Genomic DNA, 20453 nt, shown 5'->3' with positions numbered 1-20453 from the left:
TCATCTTCCCAATGGCTGTGGCACCTGATGTGGGCCGCCAATCCCACGCTCCATGGGGAGAACCTCTGCAACTGTTAATTACTTTTGTATTTGAGCGTTGCTAGCTGGGTCGACTCTGTCCTAACTCTGCCCCTCTTATCCATCTTGTGGTTCCTTCTTTATATCTTTAGGTGTAGGAGATCTTTTCTGGTAGATTCTGGTCTTTCTCATTAATTCTTCTGTAAATAGTGGTAATTTTGGTGTGCCCATGCATGAGAAGAGGTAAACTCAGGGTCTTTCTACTCCATCTTGGCCAAGTCCCCTCAGTCTCTTGGTGTCTTCATCATTAATTCTCACAAAGGGGCCTACTTCTGGATTCTTTCCTAATCTATCCATTGATTTGATTATTCCAGTGTCAATATCTCATGGTCCTAAGTAGAATGCTTTTATGTTCTGATGTATGTGACGGTGCTCACCCTTCCTCAGAACTTTCTTGGCTATTCCTGAACAGTCCCCAGAATTTTGAGCTCTGGAGACACAAAGGTCATTAAAATCTAAGTACAGTGAGCCCTGTATTCACCACTGTTGGCCTTTGCCCTCTGGCCTGGAGGTACAGGTTAGATAACACAGGTCTGGTACTGGCCACCTCCTGCTCTGACATTTCTTGGTGAAACCCCTGTGGCCACAGCCCAAATCCTGCTGCAGAGCAAGCAGCTCCTGTGGTCAGTCTCTGGAAACCTCGAGGGTGTGAACTGGTGCTAGGATTTCCCAGGTCTTTACGATCAGGCACAGCAGCAGGAAGGCTGCTTGAGTGTGACTGGAGGCCCAGGTAAACAGTGCGGGGACAGCACTCTGCCCATGGCGGGCTCAAGCCCTCTCAGTGGATCCTGGTGACCATCCACAATGAGGACTGTCCTCATTTTGAGTTTGTAGAGACAGACTCATTTTTACATCTATTTTAAATGTGTATAATAGGCCACTTAAGTTTTTGCATCAAAATAATGTAAAAGATTATATGTGAGTATATACTATGTGCTAAATTTGTAACTATGAAGCTAACATATGTGAATTGCTCATAACAACTACCTTAAGAGCAAATACTTTATCCAGCATCACAAAGCTAGTAGTACGCAGTGAGCAAAAGTTGTAGCTCCCAAACTCACTCTACTAACCACTATGCTCAGCTGCTTGTCCCAACGAAAAATTTAAGCGGAATTATAATGTTTTTGTCACAAAAGCAGCAGCATCTGCCACCTCAGCAGAGAACCTGTGCTGAGTTCCCACCCATTACCGGGTCTAACCTACTGAACTAAATGGATTGTCCTTTAGCTTTCCCCAGCATTCTGAGCTCCTGTTCTCTAGTCTCCTGAGGTTCCTAGGTTCATCTTTGGTGAGTTTGCTGGTTTTCCATTTCTCTCCTGCCTGAGCACACTCATCAGGGCCTATTTCTCAGCAATCCCAACTCAGCACACAGGGTTTTCAGGCAATCTGTGCTACAGAGTGACTTGCTTTGTGGCGTCTTCTCAGGATCCTGATGTTCCCCCCCTTTTCCCTGGGAAGGAACTACAGAGAAGACCTTAAAATGTATTTATGAAAATACTACCCCATTCCCTCATATCATCCAAGCACAAATTCTTTCATCCTGTAACCCCCAGGGTCAGTGTTGCCTGGAGTTCAAAGGACAAAGTGAAAACTTTAAATGTTTCTTAGCAGAAGGCTTTTCTCAACAAACTGGAAAAACCCTCTTCACTCGAGGAAAGAACACCAACTCCTCCAGGGCTTCCCTGGTGGCTCAGATAGTAAAGAATCTGCCCACAGTGCAGGAGACCTGGGTTCGATCTCTGGGTTGGGAAGATCCCCTCGAGGAGGGCATGGCAACCCACTCCAGTATTCTTTCCTGGAGAATCCCATGGACAGAGGAGCCTGTACAGTCCACGGGGTCACAAAGAGCTAGACATGACTGACTAACACTTTACTTTTTTTCAACAACAACTCACCTTCTGGCAGAGCTCATGGTTGCAAGGGAAGAAAAAGTCTTACTGAAAAACATTTAAAATGATTTAAAAGCAGTGTTTCAGCAGACAGGCCAGGCACAGCAACGCCGGTCCCCTGCAAACATTGGTCTCACTATCAACACGGGAAGGTTCAGCCGTGCGGAAGCCGCCACCTCTCCTGCCAGAACTGGCCTCAGCTCTGGTTCCGTCCTGACCTGGGCCTGACTGACCAGAGCTGCTGCTTGGGAAGCCACAGCCCTGCCTCTGCCAGCATGGGGCTTACTGGCACAGAGCCCTCCAGAGCTGCAGCTGTCAAGGTGGGTGTCTGCAACTCAGGTGGTACAAAATAGCCACTGGTGTCATGCAGGAGAAATTGACATTTCTAATTTTTAAAGATAACTAATAAAAAGTTAGCTGCATTGTATTTTCAAGGGACACTGGTGCCCTCACTTGGGTACACATGCCGTGGTTCACTAACAAGATCAGTATCATAAGGTCAGAGAAGTAAACTCAGCTTGCATGACCAACTGCAACTTAATGTGATACAGGATGTAGTGGTTTTTTGTCCCAAACATTGTTTCTCCCTCTAAGAATGCTGTTATTTCAACTTGGAAATCACTTTCTCACCTGGTGACAAGTCTTCCAAATGAAGAATCTCAGTGGGTTTTGACTCATCTGTTTAAAAAGTAACAAATGCAGCCAAAGAAGCACTTGTTCCATTTGGATTTAAATATGTTTGAAAGATATTCTTTTCAGTTAAGGTCAGTTTATTTTGATAGTTTTAACCAAACTTTTAACTAGAACTTCAGAAAATAAGCCATGATTTTAAAAATGTTTCTCAAAATAGGGGCAGAGTTAAGATGGTGGAGTAGAAGGACACGAGCTTAGCTCCTCTTATAAAAGCGCCAAAGTCACAGTGAACTGCTCAACAACCAATGGCAAACGCTGGGACCTACCACCAAAGACCGAGTAAGCACAGGAGACGGAAGGAGGGGTGTGATCGCGATAAACATGTTTGCTCATGTTTCTCACTTTGCTCTCAGTATGTTTCTTTTAAAGCAAAAAAGGGTTTTTTGTACTGTTAACCAATAAAATATTTTAAAACATTCCATCATAAATTCATCCACTGCATGTGAATGCATAATAAAAGAGGTAAATTTTTATTTAATATATAATTTTTAAACTGACAAATATGTCCAGAGTATGACTCTAACGTTCTGTTTCAGCTACTAATGCTACATAACGAACCCCCCAGAATGGTGTAAACACCGTTGTTCAGTGATACGCTTGGATTCTGTGGGTCAGGAATCTGGAAAAGGTACTGGGAAGATGGCTTGTCTCTGCTCCCCGATGTCTGGGACCTTAGCTAGAAGACTCGAAGGCTGAGTGTTAGAATCTCCTGATTCACATCTGAACCACGGCTGGCGGGTGGTGCTCAGCACAGGCTAGGGCCTCAGCCAGGGCTGCTGGAGGGACAACTGCATGTGACCTTCCCATGTGGTGGCTGGGGCACCAAGAGCGAGCATCTCAAGAAACAGGATGTGGAAGCTGCCCGTTTCTTCAAGGTCTGGGCTCAGAAATTGGCCCAGCATCACTCCACCACATTCTGTTTACCCAGCACTCACAGAGCCCATGTTCAAAGGGAAAAGACTTAGACGCAAACTCTCAATATATGAAGGGTGGCAAAGAATTTGGGGAATATGATATAAAGCATGCACAGATTCTAAGGTTGGGGCTCAACCTCCCACAATGGTCTGTTGGCTGCATAAAGATCTCCACATTTACAGAGCTTCCAACTTTCTTTTGATCTCATAAGTACCAGATGGATTGGTATTTAAGTAACTTGGGCTTCTCTCTCCTCCTGGACCACTAGTGACCTCTGTATCTTCACCTTGGTCTTCCCACTCTGCTCCCAGACCCCACAGAAAAGGCTCCTCTCTGGAACTGCTCCACTCAATACAGGTAAAGGTGCCCGGGGCACTGGCACTCTCTAAAATGAGACTCACAAACCCAGCTTCTAGCTTTTATCTGGAGGGAGGGAGGGAAGAGGAAGAAATGAGTTTGGTTGAGTGACCCCATCACAGGAAACAATGCATCCTTCCGCAGAAACCACTAGACCGGCTGGATGACTGTGTCCAGCCTGGGACACCACACAGCGAGAACTTGAGATTACAGCAGATGCCCAGGACAGGGAAGAACTGAAGTCATATCTGTAAAGGAGAGGCTGAAGAGTTCCTGAAACCACACAAGGAAGCAGTCACAGCAGAAAAGTGACAACACTGCTTCAGGTACTTGATTACTTGTCAGAGGGAACGTAGAATAGCTGTTCTAAGAAGCAAAATGAGAACAAGTCAGTTTCAAGAAGTCCAGTAGCCAGAGGCTATTCTATGGAGTCTGGGTGAGAGATGACGGCAGCACTGACAAGAGAGATCAGAGAAATTCTGGAGAATGACTTGCCAGGACTTGGTGAGGAACTAGCTAGGGAATGAAAGGACGAGGAGAGGATGGTGGTGAGGGTTTGGGGTTGGACATTCAGAATATCTTCTGAGTTTCTTCCCAACTCAGATACTAAGGTTCTATAATAAAGTTCAAGTTACAACAGCTGTCTCTGGGATGAAGGCATGAAATTATCCCTAGAAAGAAGCACGTGTAGAAAGAAGCACGTGGGTGAAGGCTGCCAAGACACGGGAACTGGCGTGGTCTCGGTGGAAGCGCACAGTCCGCCCTTCGGGACGCTTTCCCTACCTTCCCTCCTTCGACCTAAGCTCGTTCCACCAGACAAAGTACTCGGAGGCAGCCAGTCTCCCATTTACTAAGCAACACATCCCTGAGCGCCAGTGCACAAAGCAAAGCACCTGCCAGGGGCGGGGGCAACGCCAGCACCTGTACATGGGGCCACAGGGCTGGGCAGAGCTGCTCAAGACTCCAGCAAAGAACCTGACCTCCCATCAGTATGAGAGTCTCAAGCCACATCCTGCAACTGACTCATACATACATGTTTATTGAACTAAATCAATAGGGCACAAAAGCAGCTCAGAAAGACTTTCCCACAGTACAGAAAAATTATGGGCTCCTTATTTTCAACACAGGTGTGCAGTGCCCCTCTCCATGACTGAGGTGACGCCCCCCCCCCCCAAACAGCAGAAAATATAGGCACTCTACTCAAACAGAGGGACGGAGCCCCAGGAAGGACAGGCTTCTGACTGCTCCAGCCTAGCATCTCAGAGAAGGCCAGGGTAGCAAGGCACAGCCCACCTCTCTTTCCCCTCAGAGACCAGGTGTGGGGAAGTAATGATTCGTTTCGTTCCATTTTCTGCTGGCCTTTTCCAAGTGATCATGTGGAGATGGGGAGGCACCTAGGGTTTCATCAGAAATCCTGTAATGAGAAAGATGAAAGTAAAATACAGAGACCTAACAATGGACCAGAGGTCAAAGAGACGATCACAATGTCCTCCAGGTGACAAACTCCTCTTCCCGTACCGCCCCTCCCCCAGGACACCCTAAAGCCCCAGGCAACTGAGCCAGCAGCCCAGGGCTGTGGCCTCTTTTAACCTGCCTTCTGCAGTCTCTTCTGGGGATGCTCACCTCAATGTTCAGCTCTGTAGAATCTAAAAGGTCCAGCCTGTGCTCACTGGAGGAGGACTAGAGAGAACGGGGTCAAATGTCAGAACAGTCCCTCCCCACTCCCATCACCTGCAGACAACAGAGGGTCCTTTCCCTCTCACGTGACAAATTTGAGGCCCAGAAGGTCCCTGAAGCAGCCAGGGAGGGCAGGGGAGCAAAGTTAGAGTCATCAGGGCAGTGGCCTCCTCTCCTGGCCTGCCAACTGAGACCTTACATTTGCTCAGCTCTGAAGCCAGAGAGCGGGTTTTCCTGGGGGAACTTTAGGATTAAACCCCTCACAGAGGTCCTGCTGTCTAGGCTCTGGGTGGAACATCTTGTCTGGTTTTGCCTTCAAGCACACAAGACCCCCCCCCCAACCCCGCTCCGCTGTGCCCGTTCCTCGTCAAAGAGCAGAGAAGGGAGCGAACAGCAGCAGAAACACAATCCTCTTCTGTTTATAAGATGCCTTCTCTCTGTATCTTGCGTAAAAGGTCCATTTTAAAGATGAGGCTGAGAGGGGTTATGGAGTTAACTTGATAAAGTAGTGGAACCTAGGACTCCTACAAGACGTCTCATTTTGAACTCCATGTGTTTCGTCCTGAACTGGCAGCATTTCCTCCTGCGGAAGCAGGCAGGCAAGGGCAGAAGAGGGAGTGGAGGAGGGGCTCGAGCAGCCCTCTCAGGAGGAGGTTGGCTGAGCCTGCGCTGTGCCAGGAGAGACTTGCTGCCAGGCTCTAAGCACTGGGTAACCTCCCATCTCTCTCTAGCTCGAGGGCTCCCTTTAATTCTGGGGCAATTAAGAAACAAAATGCTCACATGGGGATTGAGAATGGGAGTGTGGCTCCAGTCCTTTTTGGTACTTTACTTTTTTAAGAAGATAGGGGAGAAAAATTTTAAGTCCAAGCAAAGTGAACAGAAACTTACAACCCTTCCTCTTTTATGACTCTTTCAAAACGTCTGGGGCAGCTTCCAGGGACAAGGCATTATCAAGACAGAGGGGAAGCACTCGAGGTTGTCTCCCTCGCATCTGCTTCCAGTTCTAAAGGGAGAAGGGGCTGTTGGGTCCGCTCACCTTGCCTGAACCTTGCCAGTCTTCACTCGAGTCGTTCTGAATTTCGAATTCTTCTTCATCCTCTTCCATCAGGCTGAGCCTGGAAGCAGTGGCCAAGAGTAGAGGTTTCCAAGGACCCAAGAGTTTCTTAGGCACCCCAGGGGAATGGGGAAGTGGGGGCAGGGCAGTAAGCAAACCAGGGGTCCAGATTCGCACCCCTGCTCCCATCAGAGCAGCTCTACTTCCATCCGTTTTACACACTAGGGGGCTCCACGTTACAGTGGAAGGAAGTGCTGTGTGGGTAAAACCAGTTCAGAAAGTGCCGGCGCAGCAGCGCTGATCAGGGAGGACCCCTCATAACGGGGGACAGACCTGAAGTGAAGGCAGAGGATGAGAAAAGCTCACCGCGTCAGCTGCTTGCTCAGACCAGGACCTGAAGGGTTGAGCGGAGTCTGGAAATGCTGTGGACTCAAGGACCTTGACCTTGGGTTGCCTAAAAGGTACAGGCTGTTGGGAATGAAGTTGGGTCAGTGACAAGGGATAAAAATATAGGGTAAAAAGAGGAGGTAAAGTGGCCAGCATTAAAGCCAGCAGCAAGTTCAGAGTGGAGGGAAAAAGAGACAATGAAAAGCTGCAAAAAGGGGAAAGAACCCAAGAAGAACCAAGAATGAGGGGGTCCTGTGGCAGGGAACACAACAGAAACGGGGAGACACCAGACTGGGAAATCAGAGGCAGGCTTCCCCGGAGGACACACCCTTGGGGAAATGCCAATTCTGAGTTGCCGCCTTCTTCCATTTCCTCCGACGCCCCGAGGGGCTGCCTACTCTTCACAGCTGTGGAGGTGAGGGTAGGTGTGGCTGGGATGCTGTTCGGCTGTAGGCTTTCCTCCTGGGATGCAGAGACGTCTTCTCTGTGCCGCCTGGAGGGCCCTGCAAAGCAGCAGAGGCACATGCTTACTGGAGACCAGGTACCACCAGACACTTCCGTTTTTCCAGATCTTCTCAGGATTTGGTAAGAAAAAGTTAAATAAGAAAGCAATGGAAAACCTAGATGGTCTCATTACGACATGACTAAAACTGAGCACAGCCCTACGTACTAAAAAGTAGGGTTTATAGAGAATTGTATCAAGGGCTTGTCCAGGAGAAATTCATACACACCTTAGCAAACAAGATGGAAAGAGACATACATTCCACAGATAAACAGTAATATACCAACACAAATGTGAGAGAGGGCTGGAGTCCCTGAGATTGAGAGGTCTCAGTTAATCAATGAAGAAATCTGAGATTCCATTCATTCAAGGTTTCTGTCATGAGAAAAAGGTTAGAATGGCCTGAAACTAGGCAGGAAGCATGAGAGTTAAGGAGAAACAGAAAAATGAAACACTGGATTTTCTAAAAGCCAGAAAAAAAATAAGATGACTGTAATCTCAGCACAGTTCTAATATGAAAGGTAAGAGGAAAACCTGGGGCTCAAAATATTAAGGACTGTCTCTTATAGAGATTGAGGAAGGCAGAGGAGAAAGAAGCCAAAATGTTTAGAAAACCCAGGTAATGCTATTTTAAAACATAAGTCAAATTGATTTTAGTATTTATCAACTGGAAATACTCATACACTCATTGTCTCTCTCCCCACAGCCTAGTTTGCACCCTGAAACCAGTAACCGGAGAATGAGCTGCTTCTGGTGTAAGCAGAACAGTCCCTAAACAGGGACGAGCCACACCTGTGAGCTTGTCTTCCCAGAGAATAAACCTGAGCCCCCATGTGACTCCTAATCTCCCCAGCCTATTTAACTTGTGTAATGTCCAAGGATTCAGCCCTAGGACCTGTCCCCATCTCCATCCTCAGTGGCCTCCTTAGCCTTTCAGGTTCACAACTTTTAAGTACCAACTCCTACATCTATCTCAGGCTTCTGCCTCCCTCCACTGCACTCCAGACTCCTGTCTCCAGCACCTCCCCCTGTAACATACCCAAGTCCTGGTCTCACTTCTTACAGAGTTCCCCATCTCAGCTGCTATCAACTCCAGTCTTCCAATTGTCAGGACAAAACCCTTGGAGTCATCCTCAACTCCCTTCTCTCTCATATCTTACCTTCTCTCTTATTATGAGGCCCTATTAGTGACAGCTTGGAAATATGTCCAGAGTCTGGTCACTTCTCACCCCATCAGCCTCTCCCCAGTTCACCCGCTCCCACCTGTCTGGGCCCCTACAGCAGCCTCCTCAGCAGTTCTTTGGCTTCAAGCCCTGCCTCTCCTTCAGTCAGTTCTCCCCACAGCACCCAGGAGCTCCTTAAAATAGAAGGCGGATCCTGTCACTCCTCTGCTCAAATCCCTCAATGTTTACCCACTTCGCTCTGAGTAAAAGTCAGAGTCTTTATTCTGACTCATGCTCGGGACCCTGACCACCTCTTTGGTCCTGTATCCTACACAATCTCCACTCAGCAATAGTTGCCTTCTTACCTATTCCTTGAACACGCCAGAGACATCCCACCATGGCCTCTGGACCACTTGCACCCTCCTGTCTGCTGTTCCCTTAGCTGCCCTTTTTTTCACTTTTTGGCTGTGTTGTATGTGGGATCTTAGTTCTTCGACCAGGGATTGAACCCACAGCCCCTGCATTGAAAGCACAGAGTCTTAACCACTGGACCGCCAGGTTAAGTCCTTGTCTGCTGTTCTGATATACACCAGGCACCCCCTCTCACTTTCTCCAGTTTTTGCCCTGCATTCATACTCTGTGGCTTTCCCTGATCATTTTTTTAAGACTGCAGTCCCTACACCTTCCCCACAGCCCTCTTCCACAGCACATCACTACCTGACACTATTCCAAAGAAAGCTCACTCCTGCATCCCAAGCACAACTGAGTGGAAGGTGCTCAGTAAGTATGATGAATGAACAATGGAACCAATTTTTTCAGTTTTATCCTAACTTTACAAACCCTCTGTTTTAGGCAAACCAATCTATATATTTACGTGCTTTGGCAAACGCTGACCTTCGTTTTATTTGTGCTAATCTTCTAGCCCATGGTACTTACTCTTCCTCTGTTCAGCTTATATAAACCTTACCCATCTTTCAAGATCTAGCTTAAATACCATCTCCTTGATAAAGCCTTCACAGATCAACTGAACATAAAATGATACCTTTCTTCTCTGAATTCTACAGCAGTCATCTGTTAAACCCCAGGGAAGTTATCACTTACTAGTGACTTCACAGCTCAGATTTTCTATAAATGTATTTTCTTTCTTTTCTATTAGATGGTAAGCTGCTTGAGAATCCGTCATGGCCTCTAAAACACCTAATACAGTATCTTGCATATGGTAGGTCCTTAACAAGTATTACTTTACTGATTAAAAGCTGAGTTTCCTGGTGGTATGAAGGGTAATTTTAGGCGGTATACAGAAGACCTTAAAAAGAATTCACGCTGTATTTCACGCCACACACAAAAATTAACTCAAAATGGACCACAGACCTAAATGTATTAGCTAAAATTAGAGAACTCTCAGAAGAAAACACAGAAATAGATTTTTGTGACTTTAGGCAAGTTTCTTAAGATATGACATCAAAAGCACAAACAACAAAAAAACAGGTAAGTTGAATTTCATCAAAATTAAGAACTTTTGTATTTCAAGGACACCATCAAGCAAATGAAAAGACAACAAAAAATGGGAGAAATTTTTTCTGTATATCTGATAAGAGACAAAGAACTCAACAATAAAAAGACAAGCTTATTTTTAAATGAGCAAAGAATTTGAATAGATATTTCTCTAAAAAACATACACAAATAGCCAAAAGCATGTGAAATAGATGCTCAACAGTATTAGTACTTAAGGAAATACAAATTTAAGCTATAATGGATGAGATACCAATTCACAGTCACTAAGAGATAAAATAAAAGACAGACAATAAACACGTGTTGGCATGTAGAGAAACTGGGGCCCTTGTCAATTGCTGTAGGAATTGCAAAACGATGTAGGCACTTTGGAAAACAGTTCAGTAGCTCCTCACAAAGTTACACAGAGAGTTACCATATAATCCCGCAATTTCATTCCTACATATATCTAAAGAGAAGTGAAATCCTACATCCATGCAAAAACTTACACGTGAATGTTCACAGTAGCATCATGCGTTAACAGAAAGTTGAAACAACCTAAATGTCAATTAACTGATGAATGGATAAAATGACATATCCATACAAATGGAATATTATTCAGCCATAAAAAGTTATGAGGTACTGATAAATGCTAAGAATGGATGAACCCTAAAAACATGCTCATTAAAAGACACACAGGCCACAGACTCTGATTCCAGTTACATAAAATATCTAAAATAAGCAAACCCAGAGACAAGAAATAGATAAGTACACTGCCTAGACCTGGGGGAATGGGGTATGACTACTAGTATTTTAAAATGTACACTAGAAAACAAACTTACACCTCAGATTTGTGATTTCTAGCGTATTATCACAAGATGAAACTCACTTTAAAGAAAAAACTTATGTAAATATGACAGGTAATGATTTGAAGACTAAAAAAAAATCATGAAGACTGTATAAACTTTTTTAAAATTGCAATGAAGACTGTATAAACTTTTTTAAAATTGCAAAATAACTATGTCAACAAGAGGCATCATAAATGTACAGATTTTAGTTCAATCTTTGGTGTTATCATTAGTTTCTATTTAATTTTTCATAGAAGTTGGCTATTTTTAGTTTGCTAGATAAACCTTGAAGAAAATGAGTAGCCTTAATGATAGTGGGTGCTCCATGAATATTTATTTGGCCAAACGCAAGACTCTGAAAGAGGCAAAAGACCATATGCTGCTTCACTCAGTTCAGTTCAGTCGCCCAGTCGTGTCCGACTCTTTGCGACCCCATGAGCTGCAGCATGCCAGGCCTCCCTGTCCAACGCCAACTCCTGGAACCTACCCAAACTCACGTCCATTGAGTTGGTGATGCCATCCAACCATCTCATCCTCTGTCGTCCCCTTCTCCTCCTGCCCTCAATCTTTCCCAGCATCAGGGTCTTTTCAAATGAGTCAGTTCTTCGCATCAGGTGGCCAAAGTATTGGAGTTTCAGCTTCAGCGTCAGTCCTTCCAATGAATATTCAGGACTGATTTCCTTTAGAACTGACTGGTTGGATCTCCTTGCAGTTCAAGGGACTCTCAAGAGTCTTCTCTAACAAGCAGTGGCAATCAAGTCAGTAGCACTGAGCACCCTGATACCCACATTCATAGCACTTTACCTTCAACTCGCCTCTTCTTGGAGCGGGGGTAGCCCTGAGGGCTGGCCTCTGCCGTGTTCTCTCCGGGGCTGAGGGAGTGGCAGTAGGTGGTGACTGGACCCCAGGGATGAGCAGGTGCCTGGGAGACACGCTGCAGACACTTTTCCAAGTAGGACAGTCTAAGAAAGAGGCGGGATGGAGCCTGGATGAAGTGGTCACAGCCCTCACCACACCCGTCCTCTCTCACCCACACTTTATCCACCCACCCCTAACTTACAGCAGCTGCTTGTCCTGATGGAAGAGTCGGGGGGAGAACTCCGAAAGGAGCTCCAGGAATGCCAGATTTGGGGGCTGACTGGAGGAGCCAGCTGGAGGAAGCTCAGACAAGGAGAACTCGATGCCTTCCCTTGGTTGAGCAGAATCATTTTAGGAAGACAGGCCCCTCCCAACTCTCTCCCAGGGCTGAGCATCCTGTCCAAGTGCTTCCTCCCTCTGGACCCAACCTGTCGCCCAGGGATACCGCTCACCCATGGGACTGCTACTTCTGGACCTGATGACCCTCCCTCTGAGACCTCACTCCCAGCTGACCCTGTACACAGCCTCTGGCTCAGCCCTCTCAGGAAGATTCAAGTACCTTGCTTTCCACCAATACTTCCTTACTTGTGTAGCATGACCACAAGGTCACGGTTCTGTAGCTGCTGAGGTCCAAAGCTCAAGGCAAACCTCCTGGCCAGGTCCCTCATCTCGATGAAAGCTGGAAGCTCACTCAGGCCCTGGGGCCCCTGTTCCTGCAGCAGTTCTGTGTATAACTGTCCAGGAGACATGGCACACGTGGAGAAGGGAGGAACAAGATAGAACAAGGAAGTACAGCATTCCTTTCTCTGTCCAGAAATTCTAAAGGGCTTGGGACACCATCTGCTGTTTTTACCCTTTCTTTCCTCTGAGGACACTGACCCTATTCCTGACTGCCTTGCACCAGAGAAGGCTTCACCATGCTCTGTAACAATTAAAATGTCCGTAGTAACTGAAGGAGCTGAGAGACAACAGACTAGAAGAAAATTAGGAATTCCCTATCACTTTATTGTTGGTGCTCCCACGTGCTAAGTCACATAGGGGTTCTATGGGATTGGGGTAGAAAATGCCCCAACAGTTAAAATAAACTACTTTTTATGGATCTACTAGTTATGAAGGAGACTGTCATGTGAAATAAAAGTCAAAGTAAGTCAGAAACTTCCTGCTCTGAAAAATCTCATGCTCTGAACAGCTAGGGGTGGGCCACAGGGAGGGCACAGAAGGCCTGAGGCCCCCAGGCAGAAGGGGTACCTGCTTGAGGCTCAGCAGCAGGATTCGGGAACAGTGACTTCGGTCAATCTGCCTTGCTCTGGTTAATGTTTCCTTGATAATATCACCATAGTCATTGTAGAACTGATGGGAAGGAAGTGGAGAAGATGATGTTGACCATAGGAAAAGACTGTTTCTGTTTTGATTTTTTCCTTCACAGCCCTAACTATTACCTCCTTCCAAAAGGGCCTCAGGTAGGGAATATGAATCTCAGCATGAAACAACTCATACTAGACCACATCTCCAGCCAGTAGGGACAAAGCCCCAGAGAAATCACAGTTTAGGCAAATAATTAAGGGAAGAAACCCTGCCTGGAGTCCATTTCTTAGAGAAGAGTAGTAAACCTGCCAGAACACACTGTCACTGCACTGAAACCTTCGCTGTTTGTCTCTCCCTCCAGAACCGAAGCTCCAGGGGGCAGAACTGTTGACTTGTTTTGTTCACTGAGGAGCCCTTAGTGCCTGGGATACTAGGTACTCAATAAATAGAAATCAACATGATGGTGGGTTGAGGAGACCAAGGTAGGTATCTAGGTACCTTGGAAGGACTGAACCCTCTTCTGTTCTTTTTATTTCTTTTCTTGCATTACCCCATTCCACAGACTAGGTTCACAGAAAGAAAAAAAAAAAAAATTCTGGACAGAAAGATTAAGGTATTTTCCCTCCAAAGAATTTCTTCCTGACAGCTTTTTTCCCACAATTATTTACTACGAAGTCTCTTTTCTTTGTCCCTTTACTCTAAACTATGGGCCTTCCCCCAACCTTTGCTTTAAGCTTGGCACTATCACTGCCCCCACCCTTTCTGTAGCACTAGTGTCTGAGGTCATGGGTCAGAGCTGGGCTCTGCCTGGTGCCCTGCAGTACCTTGTTGTAGTGTTTGAAAACATCCGAAGCTGCGTCCATCTCCAGCACCCCATAAACCAACAGCTTGCAGAACCCAGCCAGGAGGCGGCGCCGCTGGTGCAGCCGCTCAATCTGTAAGTGATCCTCCTGGGAATGACCTGGCTCACCCCAAGTGCAGAGTGGAAACGTCAGAATCACAGTTCAGGCCTCCTGCCCTCCAAGCCCGAGGCAGGCCTGAGCCCCAAACCCTTCCTGAGCCCCGGTACCACTGCTCGGTTCCCCAGGCTGGATGAAGACGTGATCCATGAGAAAGCTGGCTAGCTCAGACTGCAGAGTGGCTTCAGGAATAAAGACAAGGGGCCTGAGGAACTCTCGTCCCCCTACAATCATCTGAGGGCTGAAGATGAGAAGCAGATCACTTAACAAGACAAAAGCCTGTCGGGGAAAAAAGAATGCTTAAAAAGGACAGAAAATTGACCATGACAGAAATTATACTGCTAACTTCCCCTCAGGATGGGTTTCCTCAGACCATGGGGGCGAGGTACAGACGATGTGCATCCTTGACAGATGCTCACCTGCTCCTGGATCTCAGAATCCACATCTGAGAGGCAGCTCTGGCAGAGTTCGCAAAAGGCCACCATCCTGCCCTTCAAACCCAACAGCTGCTTCTGTGGAGACAAGGACTTCAGGGGAAGGGATGAAGAAGACACTGGCGCTCCATTCCTGTTCCCCCTCCTCGGACCCACACTCACCTGGGAAGCATCTGACCCAGAAATGTGGGTTAGTGTCCAAAGAATGGAAAAATAGACAAGAGTCAAGGCTGGAAGGGTCACCTGTAATAACCACATGGTAAAAAGCAAAGGTCAGTCGAGTAATGGGCAGGCGGGGAGAGACACAGACAAGCAGATACACATGAAGGAAGGAAGGAAGAAAAAAGCAGACCAGAAGAGAGACAATGAGATGAGGAGAGATCTACTTCCCTTTCTGGTGAGGAAAAAAGTGATTCTGGACAGTCTTAGAGGATTCTATCCTGAGCAGGAATGAATGCCACCTCTTCCTGACTTAAAGTCTCCTAGAATCCCTCAATATTATCCTTGACTCCCCAGAAGCCAGAGAGAACGACTGTTTTCAGGTGCTGGAGAAGTACATTCGCCTCCCAAGAGCAGGACAGAAGGAACGACCCACACGATGGCGCTCTCATCCGTCCCACACCCCTGGGACTGAACCACCTGCGAGGTGGCTACCTAGGACATGGGGCCCTTAAAAGTCCACCTGCTTCCACATTTCCAACTTGTCTACTTGCCTGGTGAGGAACCTCTCCTGTGTCCACAGCCTTTCGGAGGAGTTGGTAGCAGGGCTCATAAAGCTCCCAGCGGGTTAGGTCATGGGCGCTTTGTGGGGGCGGGAAGAGGGAAATGTTACACAGGAACAGAATGAAGAGGAGTCAACCCCACAGCCACCGGCAGCCATACAAGAGGGAGGAGGGGAGTTGCTCACTTGTAGAAGGCAGAGAGGCGCTTCAGAGTGGCTGCCAGACTGTACACCTCATCTTCATCTAGGAAGGACGACTGAGGAAGAAAGGAGGTCCACGTGGCATTTCCCTGAGAACTCGCGGATCCACAGCCCCGTCCCGTGGCTTCTCCCACACAGGTCTGGGGAGTCCTGTCACGTAGCCCTACTTCCAACCTGAAGCAGTTCTTCAAGCTCCTGCTGGAAGCGGTCGGTCAGGAGATCCACCAGCTGGCTGCGGGCCAAGTCCACCCGGGCGAAGAGCGTGGACTCAGGATTACACAGCAGATAGAGGGCGTGAGCGCCAGCCTCCAGCACTGCGGGCTCCGCGTGCTTCACCACCACCTCCTGGAGCTGCTGCAGGAGCAGCTCCAGGTGCTGCGAGAGAACAGGCGGAGGAGACGGTGCTGCGGGGGAGCTGGGGGGCGCCTCCGGAGGGGCAGAGACGGGGAGAGAGGCGACAGCACGGAAAGCGTGAAACGGCAAGGGTAGGATGCCTAAGACAGGGGGGCTTCTTGGTTTTTCTAGAATCTATGTCCTTAAGAAAAACCGGGTACTGGCAGTAGAATCGTGGGCTCTAGGACAAGAGCAGCAAGGAAGAGGCAATGTGTCGTCCTCCCCCCTCACTTTCTCCAAGCGCCTGGTGCAGTAGATGTTGAGGTCGAAGTAGCTGAGAAGCTGCAGCAGGGGAGCCACCTTCTCTGCATCAGCCGAGAACTGCGACGATTGAGAGGGAAGCCTACTTACGACCTGCCACACGGCTAATTTGGAGGCCACTTCCTTCCACCCACTCTTTCCCAGAGGCTGGGCCGTGAGGCACCTCTACCTTGGCCAGGAGCTGGGGGAGCAGGGGGATGAGGTGCTCAGTCAGCTTCACCTTGTCGTCAGCTTGGATCTTACGTTCTTTTGGGGTTAGGCCCTGAAATTAGTCATTTGGGGATGGCGGAAAGGTGTCTGTATGTGTATTCCTCTGCCTGATAATCTTATTTTCCTAGGAAGATAAGCAGCTCCCTTCAGATTTCTTTTGCTAGAAACGGAATTCTTTGAGAGGCAGAGGAAGGAGCACCCTAACCTAAGACTTGAGGGTAAGGACAGACAGTACCTGCCTGGATTTAACACTATCAACAACCCTCACCCCCGCACCCCTCATGCTGTACCTTCCTCCCGGTGACCCGCCCCACAGGTGGGTGGCCCTCTGAAGCTTGCCGGACACTGGACACAAGGATTTCTATCAGCGTGCTCTCCTGTACATCGCCCAGGTCTGGGATCAGGAGGATGGAAAACACAGATTCAGAGATTTGCCACCCCCAATCCCTAAGAACCCCCTCCATCACCCCCACCACCCATGACCTCTGCCTTTTACAAGTCAGGAGAGAAATCTCTCCTGGTTTCCTACAAGGAGGGGAGAGGTCCCCTTCCCTGGCTACCAGCTGGTACACACTCTGGTCCTTCTCCAGCAGCAGGCTTGTCAGACTCTCCCAGTCCTTCAGCAGAGGCCCTGCACAGTCCCACAGGCTGTCAACCAAGTATGCAGCGTGGTCATGGAGCTATGGGAGGAGGCAGATGTTAAGTTACCGAAGCCACGTGTTAACACGCTAGAAGTGGCTCCCAATGAATCATCTCTCCCCTTCCTGTAGAACCAGCTCCCATCCTTCTCTACCTGTGCATCTTAGCCCAACAGCTCCTTTCCATACGTCACCTCACTCTCCACAAAAAAGGACAGCAGAATGTGGAAGAAAGTCCTCTGGGTGCGTGGACTTCGGCGTCGCTCTCTCCCGCCCACCACTCTTGTCTCACACTCGGGGTAGAAGAGCCTGGTAGAAGGGACACAGGGAAAGGGCACAGCACAGGAGAAAGGAAGGAGTACAAGTTACCATGGAGGGAGAGGATTAGAGGAGAAAGAGACACAGAGCTAAGGAAAGTCTCAAGGAATTGAGGAGGGAAGGAGACACCAAGGGAGACTAATGGGTTGGGGAGGGGAGCTTGGAGCAGCAGCAGTTGATGGAGAGAAACCAACAGAAGATGGTGTTAAAGAAACAAACAAAAGGAGCCCCACTCACTTCCAGTACAGAAACTCCCCTGCAGCAGAGGCCAGGGCTCTGTTGGAGGCATACACAACAGGGTAGATGCTCTCACAGTCTGCATCTGTCAGCACCCCTTCCATGTTCCTGCCGGGAGAAAAGCAGAACGAGCAGGTGGATATGGATGTTGTCCTCTGGCACAACCAAGGTTAGAAACAAGGCAAAGGCAACCAGGATTAACTCACAAAGAGCGTGCAAATAGAAGAATGGGAGACAGGGATATGGAGAGTTAGAGAAGATGGGAAATTTCCCCCCGGAGCTCTTGCAACTTGGGAATGATCTCTGTCTTCCAACCTGTACACAGACAAGAGTCACCCTACAATGGGTGGAGGGAGAGACTCTGGAAGGGCCTGATACTGAAAAGATAACCCTGAGATGCCTGTCTCTCCACTTCCCAGGACTCACTTGAGGATAAGTATCAGCAACCTAACGGCCTCCACTGCCACATCATATTCTCGGTCCATGACCATGGAAACCATCCGGTCCTGTAAGGAGAACATCACTCAGTACCTCCTTGTATCCATCCCCAAACACCATCCTCTTAGAATTTGAGAGATTCTTAAAGAGGGGGTGTAGAAGCAGATACTGGGATAGCCATGGGTACATAAAAGCAATAGAAGTGGAAAAATGAGGTGAGGAAATGGGAACAGGAGCACGGTCCTGATTTTACCTTAAAGCGGCTGGTAAAGAGCTCCAGGCGTGCAGTCAAGTCTCGGTTGCCATACAGCCCTTTCAAAGCCTTCACGCACTTCAGACGCACGTCTCGATGCTACTGAGGAGAATGGAAATATGAACGACTCCTCCTCTACTTACCCCCGCTGGATCTCCGTACTTCCCTCTCAGATCGCTCATGCTGGGCCTGGGTGTCCTCTATATTGAAGACTCTGAGATGTCTCAGAGAATGAACAATTGTCTTCTCACTTAAAACCCAAAACTTCCTTTTCAGCAGAATTCAGCAATCCTGATTAAAAGATCTTTTGGCTACCACCCCAGCACTTGTATTACCACCCTATCAATAACTTTCTTGCCTTTCCATAGGGAAAGTCTTTCTCCCCTCAACTCTGTTTTATGGCATTTAATCCCCTAAATATACCCTTCTCTCCCCTAACTTCTCCGACCCTCCCCAGTACTAGGGGAGTTTTGAGGTTCAGTGTCTTGATGAGTTCATCACTGATCACAAGTGAAACACCTAAGTGGCAAGATCAGGAAGAGCTGAAGCATCCCGGGGCAGGGAAGAGGACCGACTAAACTCTCACCTTATCATGGAGGGTCCAGCCAATATATTTTAAGTAGCTGTCAGTGAGGAAAGAGGTGCTGTAGCTCTGCATCCAAGACCCAATCTCCTCGATGCAGATAGCACGGATCTCAGGAAGGACATCCCTAGGCACAAAGACAAAACTGACCCTTTTCACCTTCTCTCCAAACTCACTTTCCATCCTAGCAGATATCTGTTTGTCACAGAAGAGTCCATTTTCTTGACTAAACATCAAGTACTAGCCCTTTCACTTCCTCCTCCCAATGTAAATAAAATACATTAAAAAGTGAACAGTTCCCTTCTGTAACCAATCATTAAAACTTATCCTCCATGCCCCTTTTAAAAACTGATTTTGGAATCTTAACTATCAGCCAAACTGCGTGTGTGGTGAACTGAGATACAGCTGATTTACAACATAAGTTTCAAGTGTACAACACAGTGATTCATAATTCTTCAAGATTATGTTCCATTTATTTTAAGACGATGGGTTTATTCCCTATGTTGTACAACATATCCACGTGTGTGTGTTGATTCCACTTCAAGAAAAGACTAAATCAGCTGAAGGGTTCTGAAAAGGCAGAGGTTGAAATCTAGGTAAGGGTGAGACACAAATACGGACACGCCTTAACTTAATTCTACCAGCTGTTTACCCAGTATAAAACTCCCCTGCCTTTAGCATGGAGAAGGCAATGGCACCCCACTCCAGTACTCTCTCCTGGAAAATCCCATGGACGGGGGAGCCTGGTAGGCTGCAGTCCATGGGGTCACTAAGAGTCAGCCACGACTGAGCGACCTCACTTTCACGTATTTGAGAAGGAAATGGCAACCCACTCCAGTGTTCTTGCCTGGAGAATCCCAGGGACGAGGGAGCCTGGTGGGCTGCCATCTATGGGGTCGCACAGAGTCAGACACGACTGAAGCGATTTAGCAGCAGTAGCAGCAAAAGCCTTTAGCACAGTGAAAGGCAGGGTGAAGTGGGCTGGGAAAAGGCTTGCAGAGCTGTAAACCCTCAGAAAGGCCCTGCTTTGGGCTCTCTCCTCTTGTCCTCTCAAGGCTCCAGCACCAGGAAGATGGGGGAGGGGAGGTCTTGGGCAAAGTTGGAGCAGAAGAATACTTATCAATGCCTTATGCTCTTATCTTCCCTCCCAGAAGAGTTTATACGATCCTTTGTAGGCAGGGATAAATTAAATCTAATTTGGAACATTTGTTAAAGAGTTTTTTCCCAGCTGTGCTAGCTGTGGGCCTAACCAGGTAACACGGTTAGGAGAGGACCTTGTTATTTCTACAGACTCCATAACTGAGGACCCAACTGCTTCACTGAGAGGAACCCAGTAACTCACCTGTACCGATGTACAAAGACACCCCTGAAAAGGGCATTCATCATCCCCTCAATCTCCTCTTGATGCTCTTGAAGCTGGAGGATGGGGAGGAACAGGTCAATCTCTCATGTCCCCCAACAGTATACAGCCACAAAAATATTAGAAAAATACGACATCCACCTGCTCCCTATTAGTTACACGGCATAGTCTGAACCTCTTATATCCTATGTTCCCTTTTAAACCTTATTTTTTTAATTTTCAGGTCA

The 20453-nt window shown here is 47.6% G+C and overlaps 1 protein-coding gene across 31 annotated transcripts in view; it reads right to left on the bottom strand.

Moving 5' to 3' along the window:
- Positions 1-4954: 4954 nt before the first annotated feature.
- The window catches only part of STAG3 (STAG3 cohesin complex component), a 28214-nt gene continuing 12715 nt past the window's right edge, over positions 4955-20453 (bottom strand). For 6 of the 31 annotated variants that reach the window (XM_081555971.1, XM_081555988.1, XM_081555969.1 and 3 more), the window contains 26 exons: positions 20209-20282; positions 18870-18993; positions 18284-18382; positions 18019-18098; positions 17593-17700; positions 17232-17346; positions 16974-17079; positions 16690-16793; positions 16359-16451; positions 16160-16249; positions 15710-15910; positions 15521-15591; positions 15327-15414; positions 14776-14856; positions 14599-14691; positions 14290-14458; positions 14045-14181; positions 13164-13265; positions 12501-12649; positions 12118-12246; positions 11862-12019; positions 7382-7556; positions 7033-7134; positions 6649-6727; positions 5559-5615; positions 4955-5349 (listed from right to left, as the gene is read on the bottom strand). In XM_081555971.1, the coding sequence (XP_081412097.1) occupies positions 5341-5349; positions 5559-5615; positions 6649-6727; positions 7033-7134; positions 7382-7556; positions 11862-12019; positions 12118-12246; positions 12501-12649; positions 13164-13265; positions 14045-14181; positions 14290-14458; positions 14599-14691; positions 14776-14856; positions 15327-15414; positions 15521-15591; positions 15710-15910; positions 16160-16249; positions 16359-16451; positions 16690-16793; positions 16974-17079; positions 17232-17346; positions 17593-17700; positions 18019-18098; positions 18284-18382; positions 18870-18993; positions 20209-20282 (2793 nt within the window). In that variant the 3' untranslated portion in view covers positions 4955-5340. Of the gene's footprint in view, positions 5350-5558; positions 5616-6648; positions 6728-7032; positions 7135-7381; positions 7557-11861; positions 12020-12117; positions 12247-12500; positions 12650-13163; positions 13266-14044; positions 14182-14289; positions 14459-14598; positions 14707-14775; positions 14857-15326; positions 15415-15520; positions 15592-15702; positions 15911-16159; positions 16250-16352; positions 16452-16689; positions 16794-16973; positions 17080-17231; positions 17347-17592; positions 17701-18018; positions 18099-18283; positions 18383-18869; positions 18994-20208; positions 20283-20453 lie in introns of all 31 variants that reach the window. The other 25 variants (XM_081555960.1, XM_081555958.1, XM_081555982.1 and 22 more) reach the window with 9 other exon arrangements.

The sequence above is a fragment of the Giraffa tippelskirchi genome, chromosome 13, assembly GCF_054371585.1.
Source record: "Giraffa tippelskirchi isolate mGirTip1 chromosome 13, T2T-mGirTip1v1.2.pri, whole genome shotgun sequence".
Lineage (NCBI taxonomy): Eukaryota > Metazoa > Chordata > Mammalia > Artiodactyla > Giraffidae > Giraffa > Giraffa tippelskirchi.
This window is presented reverse-complemented; position numbering and strand designations above follow the sequence as displayed.